The 16,420-nt window shown below is 46.6% G+C and overlaps 1 protein-coding gene across 1 annotated transcript in view; it reads right to left on the bottom strand.

The window, feature by feature from the left end:
• Positions 1-16,420, bottom strand: part of Nid1 (nidogen 1) — a 77,893-nt gene that overhangs the window by 5,309 nt on the left and 56,164 nt on the right. The window contains exons 13-18 of the mRNA XM_085699239.2: positions 10,971-11,195; positions 9,229-9,401; positions 6,829-6,955; positions 2,754-2,925; positions 1,075-1,232; positions 22-145 (exon numbers count right to left, since the gene is read on the bottom strand). Coding sequence (XP_085555365.2) covers positions 22-145; positions 1,075-1,232; positions 2,754-2,925; positions 6,829-6,955; positions 9,229-9,401; positions 10,971-11,195 — 979 coding nt within the window. The remainder of the gene's footprint in view (positions 1-21; positions 146-1,074; positions 1,233-2,753; positions 2,926-6,828; positions 6,956-9,228; positions 9,402-10,970; positions 11,196-16,420) is intronic.

Here is a 16,420-nt window from a genome sequence, read left to right as displayed (position 1 = left end):
CATTGACAGCAGCCTACTTACGTCTTCCAGTCTGTGTAGTACAAATTCTTCCCATAGCTCGTCACAGCGAAAGGATACTGGAGCCCTTCGAGAACCTTGCGTCTGCCGGGCTGAGCTGGGTTCAGGCATTCTGCTCTATGGGTGCCTGTGTGCAGCAAACACAAGTTGGTCATTGTTCATGCAAGAAATGGGCCCTTTGTGTCAGAAAATAAGAGTCTGAAAGACAAGGGGTGAGGGGGGGCTCAGTGTCGCCAAGGCCTGTTCTGGGCAACACAGAGGGCTGCTCTTCAGCACTGACAGCCCATTTCTGCCTCCTATTTTTTCCCTTTCATCAACCTACACCCACCTGAGTTCCGGCACCCACACCTGGCCCTACTGAGGAGATGTGAGCCAGGGCAGAGAAGCACAGCCTGTTCTGGCCTTGCCAGTCCTTTGTCTCAAGAGGAACCCCTGCTATCTTCTGGCTTTTGCTCAAGTCCCTCCCCTCTAAGCCTCTCTGGACCCTTTCTTCCCAGAGTTGGGCACTGAAGAGCTGCAACAGATCAGCAGTTAGTGACTGGCTGCCACTAGTGTCCGCAGAATGGATATGTTGTACAAGCATGAAAGTGTTCACACCCCACTCTTTGTCCTTATTAGCTGTGGGACAGACTTTCATGGGGAAAGATGAAGGATGGGCCCCTGGATGAGCATCTTTCCCACATCTCATCTCAAGCCCAAGGGACACCCTGCACAGCTGAAGCAGAAGCACATTGGGGACTCTATGCAAGATGCTCTATTATCTCTGCAGACATAGCATGCAGTCCTCAGGAACCTCCCACCAGAATAGGTGTAGGACATTTTGCTATATAAAGCCATATAGCAATGATTTCAAGTTCTGCAGGCCAAAAGACAAAAACCAAGGATGATACTGGGTATTTATAACATTTAGAATGGTAACATTTAAGAATATAAAAGTCATTCCAAACTTGATCGCTGTACAGAAACAGGCAGTGGATGAGATTTGCCAACTCTAGGGCAAGGGCAGTAAGAAAATGAGAAAGTACAAGCACACAATCTCAAGCTTCCCGTCGTTACCTGCATCCACCCAGCAGAGCTGAGACGAGAACGGGTCAAAGGTGAGGCCATTGGGCAGGCCCAGGTTGTCCTGTGCAAGAATCCTCCGGTTAGTGCCATCCATGTAAGAAGTCTCAATTTTGGGGCTCTCTCTGTTCCAATCTGTCCAATAAAGGTTCCTGAAGAGGTAACAGGGGAGAAAGAGGAAGCAAGATCCTGAAAACACTTTAAAAGAAGCAGGGAGGAGCTCAGCTGACAGGAAAGCAACACAGCTAAGTGAGACCCTGAGAAGCTAGGAAGGATTCTAGGCTAACCTTGGCTCTTTGCTCAAACTGGGTTATCTGTGGCTAACAAATCCTATTTCCTTTATAGTATCTTGGAAAAGCTAGTAAGCAAACTTGGAGGTCTGGGGCAGGGGCAGTTCAGTGGGTAAAGAAAGTGAGGACCTGTGTTCAATCCCCAGCACCAGGGGAGGAAAAAAAAGTCAAGCATGGTGACTGAGGTTTGCGATCTCGGTGCTGGGGAGCAGGCAGGTGGGTCACTGGGTCTCTCTGGCTAGCAGCCGGCCCTACTTGGGAAGAGATGGGCCAATGAGAAACCCTGCTCAAGGGTGCAAAAGGTGGGCACCGCTTGAAGAATGAATGGTACACAAAGTTTGTCACCAAACACACAAGCACACATAAACTTTGGGCCTGACATACACAAACAGTAATACCCAGTAATAAACCTGTGCAGGCGGCCACAGTGGAGCAAAAAGGTTTGACTAAGCGAGATGTAGATACCAGCAAGGTGGTGATGGAGATGTCTGCCGTATGTGAGGTAGCTGAGTGCCCACAGCACAAGGGATATTGCCTCTAAGGGAAGGCATCAAAATGTCTAGGAGCGGGGGCCTGGGGTATAAGATTGAGAACTTGTCATAGGATGAAAAGAGAGGAAGCTGCAATGGGCTGAAGAAGCCCTCAGGAAGGGGACCCAGGACACTCAAGCCGTATCTGCTCCAACAAGGAGTACCAGGGATGTGGTTAGGCCAGCCCAGCGCTCTCGTAGCTGCATGCAAAGTGAGTGTTAGTTCACTGTAGTGACATTTCATTTGCATTTTAATAAATAAAGCTTGCCTGAAGATCAGAGAGTAAAACAGCCCCACTGCTCAGCCTTATAGACCAGGCAGTGTGACACACACCTTTAATCCCAGCAGCCACTCTAGCTTGCCATAGAAACGAGGCAATGCATGCCTTTAATCCCAGTGGCTCTTGTCTTTAATCCCAGCCCTAGAGAGGATTATAAAACGGGAGGAGACAGCTCTCAATCTCAGTCTCATTCTGAGATTCCTGGAGGTAGGATCACCATTTCGGACTGAGGTAGTGGTAAGAGTCAGTGGCTGGGCTGTTTTACTTTTCTGGTGTTCGGGTTGAACTTCAATATCTGTCTCTGGGTTTTTATTAGTTGTGCTACAGTTCCCATTCACTATGCAGAAATGACTCGCTTTCTGAGCTGTCACCCTACAAAGTCTCTTGACAAAAACGTGAAACTGGAACACAGCCTGAAGTCTACATTGTGGTAACTGTGCCCACATCTCATCAGCTTATAGACTCTGTTTCCTCTTTCATGGGAACAGTGCTGGCATTAGAACCTCCTCTGAGTCCATCCAAAAAAACCAGAGACTAAATAGGAGACTAGCACGTGTGTATAAGCAGACCTACCCTCCCACGGAGTCGGTCACAATGCCCCTGGGGTTCACCAAACCCGTGTCGAACAGCACCCGGCGCTGTGAGCCGTCCATCTTTGCCACTTCTATCCGGTCCAGCTGAGAGTCTGTCCAGAAGATGCTGCGGCCAAGATGGTCAAGGGCAATGCCTTCAGGGCTTCCAAGATCTAGAAGGAAACACTGAGTCATACCCTAGCCTACGAGTTTTCTGGTTATTCCATTGTCTTAGGCATAGTGGTCAAACCTTGAGAAACCAAATGGGGCTATGAAATTCTTACTGCTGATGAGATGAGCAATTTTCCAAGTGACAAATGCTACCCAACCATCCTCACCCACTGGTGGGTACCACACTGGGCACCTGGAAGGTCACTGTGACAAAGATGCAGCCATGCCCATTAAGAAGCCCACAGCCAACAGCTATTCAAACTGAGGCCTAGTTTCTATGGGTAGATATAGATACAGGATCAACATAAGTTCACCAGGGAAGGGTTCTGGAGAAGTGGGCATCTGTAGAAGCTGGTTCCTGGAGGACCAATGAGAGTTTAGCGGACAAGGGTCTCAAGTAAGAGTTTTCAGATCTAAGGAAGACTCCATGAGGCTTGAAGTGGGCTGCAAGTAATTTTATATGGCCAGAGACTGTGAGAGTGAGGGAGCAGCCTCAGTGAAAAAAGGATGGAGGTAAGAACTCAAGAGTGTGTCTCCCAAACGAACAGGAAACATGAAGACGGAATGGTAGAGTTTTCCTTCCTTGGTGATTCCAGGGCAGGGAGGCACTTCAGGAAGCAACATTGCCAATCACACTGTCAGTCCTTGAACGTGAGTATACAGATAAAAAGAAGGTGCTGGTGATTACAAATTACACTCCCCATGGTCTCCACTGAACAATAGCAACAGCAGTCAAGACACAGGTTAGCACTGTGAAACAAATAGTCCACGGAAGTCACTGTAAGTTGAAAACATGGAATGACATTGTAGGATTTATGGGCATCCTTGAGATTCTTCCTTGTCCTAAGCAGAGGACGTTTAGCCCGGCTGGAATGTGAACAGGAAACGAACCCACCAAGCTGCACTGCCCCGGGCATCTGGTGTTTGAGCAAATCACCCCTGCACACTCTTATCTATATAGAAGCAACTCAACCTTTCACCTCAGCCTTTCCTGGAATAGAGCACGGTGTGAGAGCAGCAAAGTTTCTGTCAGAGGCTAAGGAGATGGCTCGGTCCATAGTGTTTGCTGTGCAAGCACAAAAACCTAAGCCCAATCCCTAGTAATAAATAAATAAATACATACATACATACAAAAAAAAAACCTACCCATAATCCCAGCACTGGGCAGGCAAAACCAGGGTTTGCTGGTCTCCAGGCTAGACCAATCAATGATCTCCAGGTTCAATAAGAGACCCCATCTCAAAAAAAAAGTGGCGAGGGCGAGTGATTGTGGTAATCACCTGATATTGGCAGGCACATGTGCGTGCACCCACCACCCACACGTACACACACAGGCCTCTGACAGAAATCACTGTCCCAACCAGAGGACCGTGATTCAGAACCACCAACGGTTAACATATGATTTATTATTCATACCCAAAGAAGAGCTGTATAAAGTGCAGTTTTTTCCCACACCCTGAGAGGCCCAGGAACAATGAAACTGCCTCCCAGGGGCTCCCTGTGGCTTTCAAACAACACACACACACACACACACACCACCAGCAGCCACTCAGTCTGGGAAAAACTTGGAATGAGCACATCCTGTGGGATAGCCCTGAGCAGTTCTCAAACACTGCAGGAAGAGGGGCTGCCCAGACTGACTCAGGGCATCCAGAGGAAGCCTAGGAGAAGCTTACATCACACCGTCACCCCCTTCTTCACAACCCTGATCCTGATCTCAGACCCAAGAGCCACTGAGCCATTTTTCCTTCCAACCAAGAAAATATAGTTTGGTGAGCTACACTTTGCAGAGAAATGGGCTGGAAAAACACCCAACTGTGTTGAAGGAAAGGAGACGGCAAGGGGAGAGGTTTTCCCTTACTGCTGTGTGAAAAGGAAACTGAGTATGATACCAGGCAAGGAGGCCTCAGGAGGAGAAGAACATGTCTCCAACACCTCCCCAGAACTGCGTTGGACATCCATCTTAGACGAAATCACTTTAGCTCTTACAGCCCTCACTCCACTTAAAGGCCCCTTGGCAAATTTCCGTGCCAAAGGCAACAGGAAATAGCAGACAGTGACCTATTCCCCTCTTCAACTAGATTTTGAAATCAAATCAGAGATAACAGCAACAGCGTTTTCAACAGGGAGGTAAAAGGCATTTTCAAAGTTCTCTTTGTTACGCCAGGGTACGAACACTAACCAATATCATCTAAATACCCCGTCAGCTTCCGGAAAAGGATTTGAGAGCCGCGTGCAAAGCCAGGGCTGTTTCACTCAGCCTCAGCTTGATTCCTGACATGTTATCTCTAGAGAGGGAAAGGAGGAAGGGGGGAAATGGCCAGTGGCCATGGGGTGCATCAGAGGCATGCTGAGTTAGATGTTGAAACCTTGCGTTTGGCTCCCAAGTTAAAGGAAATGCAAAGCAAGGCTTCTATTTCAAAGGTGTCTCTTCCACCTAAATATTTTGCAGAGGAAGTGGAGGACCTCATACAGCTAACGGCAGCATGACAACGCCTTCCCAAAAACGATGAGTCATGACTGAAGCATCCATCCCAACTTCCTTGACCACGTCAGTACAGGGACCTTTTACAGATCCGGGAGTTTTTGGTAAAATGATTAAACATTCTCATGTGAAATAGATTTCAAAAATAAACGAACGGACTGAGGGTTGAACCAGATCCTCACACATGCGAGGCAAACGCTCTAGCACTGAGCCGTATCCCCAACTCTCTTACAACTTTTTATTTTGAGACAGGGCCTGACAAGTTGCCCAGGCTGACCTTGAATTTGTGGTCCTTTTGCCTCTCATATAGCTGGGATGACAAGCGGGCCTCGCTACTCTTTACTTATTGAAAGAAGGTATTAAAATGATGTCTATTTCTTTGTTCAAGCAGGCATCTAGATGAGGCCAAGTGCTGAAGTCAGGCTATGTCAGCACAACGCACGCTTTATAAGTTAATCAAAACAGAATTCTCTGTGAGAGGCGATCCCAGCTAGTTCAACTCCAGGTTGGAAGTAGGGAGAAGAAAGATGTGTTGAATTAGGGAAGAGAGTCTACCCCCCATCCCAAGATGCTTTTCATTGAAACGACTGATCTTTCACTCCAACACGGCCTTGGGAAGGGACGCTACTTCCAGAGCTGGCTGTGGCGATACATAGTTGTAACCCTGTGCCAGGGAGGGAGAGGCATGAGAGGCAGGACTTCCAGGCTAGCCAGGGCTACTGAACATTGGGTTAAAATAAATACACAGTAGTCAAAATAGTTCAGTTGGGAGAATGTTAAACTAAAGATGTAAATAAGTAAATAAGCAAGCAGAGTGGTGGTGCTGGCATATAATCCTAACACCTAGGAGATACAGGCAGGAAGATCATGAGTTCAAGGTCATCTTCAGCTATTTAATAAGTTTGAGGGTAGCCTGGGTTACTGGGTTACATGAGAGCCTATCTCAAGAACCAAAGAAATAGTCTTCAGCTTCTGGGTGAGTATCTAACAGTATGCTTGTGGGTTTCTTGACTATTCCTTCCATCCACTGCCTTTGATAAACCCTCATGGAGCACGCGGCGGAGCAGACTCTGTGAGAAGCAATTGCAGGCTCAGAAGGTACTGGACGAAATGGAACAGTGAGTTTAGTCTCATGATCCACGATGACGGACTACACAAGCTTCCAGAGAAAGGTGCAGGCACCTGCCTTGCTTCAGTTTTATTATCCTGAGACAAGCAGCTAACCTCAGCCAGGATGTCCCTGATTTAATGACTCAAGAAACCTGTGACAAACTTCAGAGGGGCTGAAAAGGGTAGAGAGCGGAGGCAGAGGACCCACCCCTTGCCAACCAAGCAGCTTCCTCTCCATCCTTCCCCTCCTGCCCAGAGCAGTGTGGGCCGCTTGAAGCAGCACCTGAAGGGACACTATTTGCTTGCTCACCTTGTCGAATGATGGTGGTTGGCTCTCCGCCATGCAGGCTGGCTCTCCCAATGGAAGGCTCGCTGATGTCGGTCCAGTAAACCACCTTGTCCACACAGTCGAAGGCTAGTCCAATGATGACTTTTGCCTGGAAGTGATACCCGTGATTGAGGACAGCGCACCCAGCAGCTAGTGTTGCCTTGAACTTTCCCGTGTGCCTATATATCCTCAGATAGTATTTTAAACAATAAAGAAAATATGTTTTGTTCATTCACATTTTTTATTGTTGAATTGTAGAAACTACATAGTTTAGAAAAAACTTTTTCTCTTTTCTAAATACATGTGTTTATACGTGTGTGTGTGTGTGTGTGTGTGTGTGTATATTTCTCTCATCTCCAGTTTGGTTTTAATTTTCTTTAAAAATATTTTTATTTATGTGTATATGCTTGTGTGTCTGTGTATGTAGCACAGACGTTCACGAGCCCTTGATCCCCTGGAATCAGAGTCACAGGTATTTGTGAACTGACTAACTTGGGTGCTGGGAACCAGATGGTCCTCTACAAAAGCAGCAAGTGCTCTTAGCCTCTGAGCTATCTTTCCAGCCCCAAGAACGAGCATTTCAAATGTACAAGATCCTTCAATGAATACTACAAAGCAATAAAGAAAAAATTAAAGATGACCCAGGGAACTAGAAAGAGATAAATTAGGTTAATGGATTCTGCAATTTAATCTCGCTAAGAACACTGGCCGGCCTGGAACTCCCTATGTAGACCAGGCTAACTTGGAACACAGAGATCTACTTCCTGCGTGCTGGGATTAAAGAAAGGCAAGAGCACGACACATGGCTGGCTGTTTTGTTTTTGTTTCATTTTCTGTGGAACAAGAAATTTAGACAGGAACATGCAAACAACAGTAGCAATGTGTTGGGGGAGGCTGCTTGTTTGTTTCCCGGCTGCCCAGACTTCCAAAATAATCACACAGAAACTGTATTATTTACAAGAACTGTTTGGCCGATAGCTTAAGCGTATTTCTGGCTAACTCTTATATCTTAAATTGACCCATTTCTATTAATCTGTGTATTGCCACGTGTCTGTGACTTACCAGCAAGGTTCCAGTGGGCGGGCGGCTACATGGCTTCTCTCTGACTCCACCTACTCTCTCTATATATGTCTTCCAACCTGGCTTTACTCTGTTAAGCCATTGGCCAAAAGCAGCTTCTTTATTAACCAATGGCAATAAAATATATTCATAGCATACAGAGCAGAATCCCACATCAGCAATGTGTCTGTTCATGTCTATAATCTCAGAACCTGACAGATAGAGGCCAAGGAGTCCAAAGCTAGCTTTGACTACAGTAACATGTAGGCTAGCCAGAGCTACAAAATAAGACTGTTTCAAAAAATAAACAAATAGCCGGATGGTGGTGGCACACGCCTTTAATCCCAGCACTCAGAAGGCAGAGGCAGGCGGATTTCTATGAGTTTGTGGCCAGCCTGGTCTACAAGAGCCAGTTCTAGGACAGGCACCAAAGCTACAGAGAAACCCTGTCTCGAAAAACAAAATATAAAACAAAACAAATAGAAGTCTAAAGAGTTAAACTCAAATCTCCCTGACTGTGAAATCTCCTATAGTCAAGACTGAGTGGCACCGACCATCCTAAGGTTTTCTGGAAGGTTGACACAGCAGACCAGAGCTCCCAGAAACAGCCTCTCGCTGATGATCTAAGTGGTATTTCTGACAAAGGTACCCACGTACCAAGCAAGTAATATGATTTTCTTAACAAATAATGCTCTATCGTTTGAATAAACATGTGGGGGCTCCCCTCGCAACCCTCTAGCTGACATGATACCATAGGTAAGAAGTTAAAGGCTGAGTCCTAGTGCTCCTTTCAGAAATCATGAGAGAACATCTTCACAGCGTTCTGAATAAACCCATTGCCAGGCCAAGCTAGAAGAACGGCTGATTCCAGAGCACAGAACCACACTTTGTTACAATGGCCCAAAAAAAGGAATACGTTGCGCATTTAGACTTCATTTGCCTGTTAAATTTGCATTATATTTGCAAATGAAAGTTGTATTATATTAGATTACAAATATAACTACTATCTTGGTTTCATATTATATTACACATAGCTATTAATGATTTGGGTATTATAGTGTATGATATTATATTGATATCATGCAATAGTATATACTACAGTATATTTAGCTATTATCTTGATATTACATTGTCTTGTATTATACTGTCTTGATATTATGCTATATTATATTTTGTTATATCATACATAGTTATTAATCATATTAACTTTAAATTATATTGTGTTGTATTATATTATCTGGCCATTACATTATACTACCATCTTATATACAGCCACATCTCTAGAGCTGGGACCGTCCTCAGGGCTAGTCAGCCAATACTCACAGGGATATGGAGGAAGGTCTTGGCTTCTGTCTTCTTCATGGAATTTCCCTCCAGAGGCAGGCGCTCAATCTTCCCAGTCTGGGCAAAGAGTAAGTGAGTCCCTGGGGGTAGGGGGATGACGGCTGTAGGTACTACGGGTCTCTGGTGAATAGGGGGAGCCACTGTACTCAGACCTAGAGGGCAAGAGAAGGTCAGTGAATGAGAGCTGGGAATACCGAAAATGCACAGGCGCATGCTAATGCTCAGACACACAGATAAATCCATGCAGACAATTGTGTGAGCACACACGTACATAAACATGTGCATATGTTAATATGAATGGAACCCATGCAGACATGTGTGAGAGCACACATGTATACAAACATGTGCATATGTTCATATGAATGGAATCCATGCAGACATGTGTGAGAGCACACATGTGAATAAACATGTGCATATATATGTTCATATGAATGGAATTCATGCAGCCATGTGTGAGAGCACACATGTACATAAACATGTGCATATGTTCATATGAATACATGTGTATGTGTGCTCATGCCCCCATCTACATATCACCCATACCCCAGGTCTTGTCACGTTTATGGCATGCACACAGGACAGCCAGCCACACAGCACCCACTTTGTGTCTGAAAACTCTAGAGGCAGAAAGCCTTCAGCCAGTCAAAGGGCATTGGGAAGAAGACAGGGCAGAACATGAGTTTAGTTCTAGAGGTCCAGTGGGGTAGAGAGCTAACCTTGCTCCCTCTTATCCAATGACTTGATTATGCTCTGGCTGGATGCTGGGCTGGTGTAAGAGCCAAAGCAGTTCTGGGAGTAACAGCCCTGACTCCTCTGCCTGCAGGGAGTGACATCTTTAACACTGGTGGCGAAAGTTATCAGTGATGGCTGCCACATTCTGTCCATTGCTCTGACATGGGGCATCCTCCAACCTCACAAGTAGAACCATGTCCACCTAGGTTCTTAAAACCAACAGGCTAGCCACGGGCTCATCCATTCTCTAATGTGGCCCGGCCTCCTTGACTTGTTGTGACCTCCTGACCTTCACCCCGGCTGGCTCTCTAACTCCCTGAGCAAAGGGACAACTGTGAGTGTTTTGGGGGGGGGGGGTGCGGGGCGGGAGGACATGGCACAGGCCACGGGCTGGCCAGGTACTATCTGTCTTTCTACTGTGCACATAGGGCACGTGCCTGTCTGGGCTTCTTTTTAGCTGTCTAAATGGAGAGCTGGCTAGATGTGGAGCATACGTGTAATTCCAGCACTTAGGCAAAGGTAAGAGGATCAAGAATTCAAGTTTATCTTTGGCTAACACAGTTACATTGTCAGTTAAAGACAAACCCCCAACATGAGATCCTGCCTCAGAAATATAAAAAAAGACTGGGGCATATTAAGGTCCAAGGGCCTAGCTGTATAGGAACATGTATTGAAAAGATAAAAATACGCATCTCCACTAGAATAAGCAAGGCTTTGAGGAGAACCAAGGGACCACAGCATCCCTGATCTGCCACAAAGCCCAGCAGTCCAAAGCCTGGCCTCCCCATGTTTGCCACAGGCCCTACTAGGAATGGTCACAGAGCACATGAATACCCAGAGATGAAGGAGAAGTGTATTTACAGATGTGGGGAGGAGGGCAGAAGGTGACAGGTGGAGGGTTGGTACCATGTGAACAGGGAAGCCAGGCAGAACATCCACTAACAAAGGCCATTCTGGTCTTCGCGTCTACACGACAGCGGTCCACTTACATGGGGGCCTCATCCCGGGCCGGGTACGGGTACCCTCCAGCTCCCGACCATCACGGTCCACACACCAGCAGTAGCCAGTTCCATGGTGGCACTGGGTGGGTTCATAATGCCCATACTCATCACACTGGGGCACAAACATGCCCAGCCGGGGCTGCTGGGCGTCTGCCACCCCTGCTGCTCCAAGGATGTGCTCTCGTTCCAGTTGACACCGGGTTTTCTCCACCTCTGTCAATGACAAGCAAAGCTGAATGTCAGTGGGGCCGTACACGGTGTTCCCAATGTCATTTGCCAGACTTGGACCACAAAGGTGCCCTGTCATCACCGGAGTTTGTTCATTTTTCTTTTCCAATTTAAAACCTCTTTATGAGAGGCAGGGATGTAGCTCAGTTGGTGAAGTGATTGCATAGCCTGCAACAAGCTCTGAGCTCAGAAGTCCAAGGTCATCGTCAGCTCTGTGAGTTTGTGACTAGCTTGACCTTGTCCCTACTGCCTTCCAAAAATCATAACGCTTATAATTTTTTTTTTAAAAAAAAAAAAACCGACATCATGCCATGCATGGGAGACAGAAATAGGTGGATCTCTGTGACTTCAAGGCCAACCTGGTCACTATAGTAACACCCTGTCTTTACAAAAAAAAAAAAAAATCAAAATATTATTTATACCTGTAGATTCTCTTTCCTACACAGTTCTTTTAAGAATTAACTCAAAACAGATATAACGTAAGATGAAATGCTTCTAACTGAACAATCCCACGGCATTTGGCACGTCCACAGTGATGACGAACTATAGTGGCAGGTTTGTATCTGAATCCTTCTCATTACCCTAAAAGGAAACCTCACGCCTAGTGAGCAGAGGCTGCCACGTGCCCTTCCTCCCCACCCTGGACGTTCCCAGCCTCCATCCTTTCGTGGACATTCTCACTTTGTATATTCCATACAAATGGAAGCATAGGACATGTGGCCTGAGCCTGGCTCCCTGAGCGGATCTTCCAGGCCCATCCTCACCACGGTTGCCCACCAATCCTCCTTTCCCTTCACCAGCGGAATATTGCATTGTACAGAAAAGCTGCGGAATAATACTGCATTGTACAGAAGAGCCACATTTTGTTCAGCTATGTTTCCACTGATGGATGGCCCTGCCATATGTTCTAAGGCGTTTTAAGTTCCTCTTAAATTCTTCTTTTACCCTCTCAAGCTTCATGTGATCTACACTGAAACAAAGCCAAAGAATTTAGAGACCAAAGATCAGGAAGCACTCACCAGCTTCTATGTGTTTCCTTCTAGTGAAGGCTTATGTCTGCCATGAAATCTAGCCTCTGACCTGTCCAGTTCAGATTCCAAGGCAGGGCAGTACCGCTACGCAAGAACATTAGGAAGTTGGGTCATAGTGTAAGCCTGGAGTCTCAGCTCTTGGGGGTGCTGACTCAGAAGGATTAGAGGTTCAAGAAGAAGTCTGTCTCAACGAAAGAAAACAAAACTTGACATAGAATAAACAAGTCCTAGATGTGCAGAGTTGCAGCTGGCCTCACATTCTCTGGAGCCCAGCCACCAGCGGGGACAGCGGAGTGGTCACTTCTGAAGCATGAATCACACAAAGACATTGATGAGAAGCATCTATTCTCCGTGCTACTACTGCTGAGAGCTACACGCATCCAAGTCTTAGTGTTTCTTCCTTCCGGGCCTTTCCAAGAGCTGTTCTTTGTGCGACACCCCCTTAACTTCCCAGCCGAACCCCTTTTTCATTGCCTGGTCCCTCCTCCAAGACCTCCTGCAGGAGGACTTCTCAGCCCCTCCCCCATGCTGGGTTTGCTGTTTCTGGCACGCTCCCAGGTCTTCCCAGAGACTCTAGGGACCCACGACCTGAAGGTGTTGTTCTCTGTCTGCTGAGCAGACTCAGGGCTCTCACAGGGTGGCTCTCTTCAACTAAGAATTTACGAAGAATTCAAGACTGGACTGGGTGCACACACAAGCATCTTTAGGCCTGCCCTCAGGGAACCATACCCAGAGGGACACAGCAAGGAGACACATAGGAGAGTTTCTCTCCACTGGACAGGAAAGCACCAGAAAGTCTGTTAGGGTGGCAGGAAGATTGTGATTAAACTGCTCTTAGGCGGGGGGAGGGGGGAGGGGAGTGGGGTGGCAACTTTCTGACTTTGTGTACCAATGCTGCCTATCACAACTACCCAACTCTGTGATTTGCTTGATATATAAATTAATGGACAATAAAACTTCATTTACAAGCAAGGTTTGGTGGTGCACACCTTTAACCCCAGCACTGGGGAAACAAGCAGGTGGATCTTCGTGAGTTCCAGGCCAGCTTAGTCTACAAAAAGAGTTCCAGGACAGCCAGGGCTGTTACCCAGAAACCCTGTCTCAGGGGTGGAGGGTGGGGGTGGACAAATAACCTAAACCAAAGCAAAGGAAAACAACAAAGCTTTATTTATAAATAAGCAGTAGATTTGGCCTATGGGGACAAAAGTTGCCCTTTCTGGCCCTAAGACACTGCTCTTTATTTTATGGGAAGTTAACCAAATGAGGCTTTCTCCATGTTACAATGTGGCAAGAAGGCCCTCACCATTTAACCATGTACTTCCCAGCTTACAGAATCCCAAGACAAATATACTTCAGTTCTTTGTAATTAGCAAGCCTTTGGTATTCTGTTACAGCTCTGAACGACAAGGTAACACACATGGGTGGAACCCTACATAGCCACTTGTGACCTGGCCTATACAAGGCAGACATGGTGACTTCAAGGAATATACAACCAAGGACACACAAAGTGTCTCATCTGTATGGCCAGTTCTCCTGCTACCTGGCCTAACACAATTGCTCCCTTGCTTAGGGACAGTCAATATGCTAGAAAAGTGTTTGTTGAACCTGGTAAGAGAAAAAAACTGTGTGGGCTTTTCTTTTGTCCCGGAGGATAATGTAAAATAATAATAATAATAATAAATTATAATAAATAATAATTTATTATCAAATAAGTAAGCAAAACACTTGATGTAGGAAGAGGCAAACAAAGATATGAATAAGTCATCTGGTTAGAATCAAAATGTTGACTTTTGTATTCTATTTGATATAAAAGTTATTTAGTTTCTCAAAACCTTACATTTGCTCAGGTTTTAGAGTTTTCACACTACCTGACTCCACTTCCACACATATGTCACTTACTCCCCATTGTATGTACACATGTATGTCTGTATGAGTGCATAGTATGTGTGTGGATCTGGAGTTACAGGAGGCAGAGCCGTGACTGACACGTGGGTGCTGGGGATGGAACGCGGGTCCTCTGCTATAGCAGGAAGAGCTGAACTGCTGGCTCTTCTCTCCAGTTTCCGTGCCCACTGTGGTAGGGATTTGGTTTTTACACCAAAGGGGAAAAAACTAAAACTCAAAGAGGTAAGAGACTCCTCCAGGGTCACAGCACTGGAAGGGACTTGCCACAAAGTCTGTGGATTCCCGATCCAGCCCCTGCCCCTTTCGGTTGGAGTCTTTGCATTCACCTCTCCGGCAGTCAGCCTGGCTCAGACACAGTGAGCAGGGTAATACTAATGATGACTGTGTTTGGGATCGCCATGGAGACACACCTGAGGGGGGCAGGCCTGTCAGGGTGTTTCCAGGGAGGATTCACTGAGGAGATCACACCTGCTCTGAATGTGAGTGGCATCTCTGCTTTGCTGACTGCAGGTCAAAAGGAACCAGCCACTTCACACTCCATTGCTGCGTGTTCCCCTCCCCGATGGCCTGTATGCCCAAGCTAGGAGTCAAGATGAACCCTTCCTTAAATTGGTTTTCTCAGGCATTTTGTCACAATGAGAAAAGTGATGAACACAATGGTTCTTATTTCCTTAACCCAGTGAAGGTGCCTGGAAGCCCCCAGAGGTTTTCCTCACAATATTTCCGTCATTAACCACTCTGACAGCTACAGTAGATTAATGTTCTAGGTGTCTCCAACCAAGTGGGACTTTCTGTGTATGTGTACATGGATGTGTGTGTGTGTGTGTGTGTGTGTGTACATGTGCGTGTGTGTGTGTGCATGTGTGCAGAGGCCAGACCTCAATCTCCGGTGTCATTCCTCGGTTTTCCTTAACTTCTGGACCTGAGGCTTACTGACTAGGGTACGCTGGTTAGCCAGTGAGCCCTAAGGATCTGCCTGTCTCTGTCTCCACAGCACTAAGATTTCCAGCATGTGCCATGTCCAGTTTTTAAATGCGAGTTCTAGAGACTGAACCCGAGTCCTCTTTTTTACATTTTACCGTACGAGCTATGGTCCCAACACCCAAACAGAGCATTTGAGTGGGTGAGGGTTATTTCATTTTATGCAGCAGACAGACTTTTGTGCCGATGCCCTGTTGAACATTCAAAAGTTCAAATCATCTAGAATAGATCCTGAAACTTTCAGAAATATCTTGAATGTATAAGGATTGGAAACCTCAATTCTGAGTCAGGAAGTAGAAGAATGTTTATAGAAGGCTATGTCCCCATAGGCTTCCAGGAATGAATCCTAGTCCTGGCAAACAGGCAGGAGTGGCCAAGGGTGCCAGGATTAACTCCCTAGGGAATTTTGCATCAAGGGCCTGGTAGATGGGGTGGGGGCAATAAGGGTCAAGAAGACACATTTGCTAGGCTTATTTCTGGTCAGTAAAATTATATCAGACGCGCTACTTCTTCTGGCTGGCTCAGGTGGGAGAAGAAACACATGGTCCCTTGAGACAACTGAGGGCAGGCAGGAAGTCCGGGGTGGCTTTGCTTGAGAAGGCAGAAAAGAAAATAAGAGGCCATGAAGAGAGAAAGGAGGCAGCCCATTTGTGATCTCCAGATTTGCATTCTACTCCCGGTCACACCTGTGACACTGTCAAGCCATGGCCACCGCGGCTGGGTTGGGGAAGACACGCCAAGCCTCTCTGGCGGACGGCAGGCAGCAATGGGAAGACCTGCCACTGGAGGGAAATGGTGTGCGGAGGTGCCACTCACTCAGGTGCTTGCTGCACAGTCTCAGCCCCTTGTAGGGACCAACCATCCCCATTAACCACACAGGCCCTAGCACGACCACAATACACATCTGTGAACACAATGCAAGAGCCCTGTCTCTGCTGGCTTTGGGACATCACTAGCTGCTGAACAGACACATCAGCCCAGCATGGCCATGCTTCCCAGAATGAGAACTTAAAAGGAAATATATAAGATCTCCAGTGTGGGATCCCTAGGAATTTCCTAAGAATACCAGCTACAATAATAACATTAGATGGGGAGCTTTTCAAGTACCTGCCCAACATGAACCCAAGGATGCAGGATGGGAGGGAAACTCAGGCAACGAGTAAACAACACGAAAAGGGCGGACAATGAGGGGGAAATAGAAGAAGTCATAAAAGACCCAGAAAAAGCAAATGGCCTCTGGTTTCTGTGCTGTTGCCTCTGTGGGAAATGAGGCTGTAAGTTCTTCCCAGACAA

Source organism: Myodes glareolus, chromosome 14 (assembly GCF_982192425.1).
Source record: "Myodes glareolus chromosome 14, mMyoGla1.1, whole genome shotgun sequence".
NCBI classification, from domain to species: domain Eukaryota; kingdom Metazoa; phylum Chordata; class Mammalia; order Rodentia; family Cricetidae; genus Myodes; species Myodes glareolus.
The sequence above is the reverse complement of the archived record's forward strand: the minus strand, read 5'-3'. Positions and strand labels throughout refer to the sequence as shown.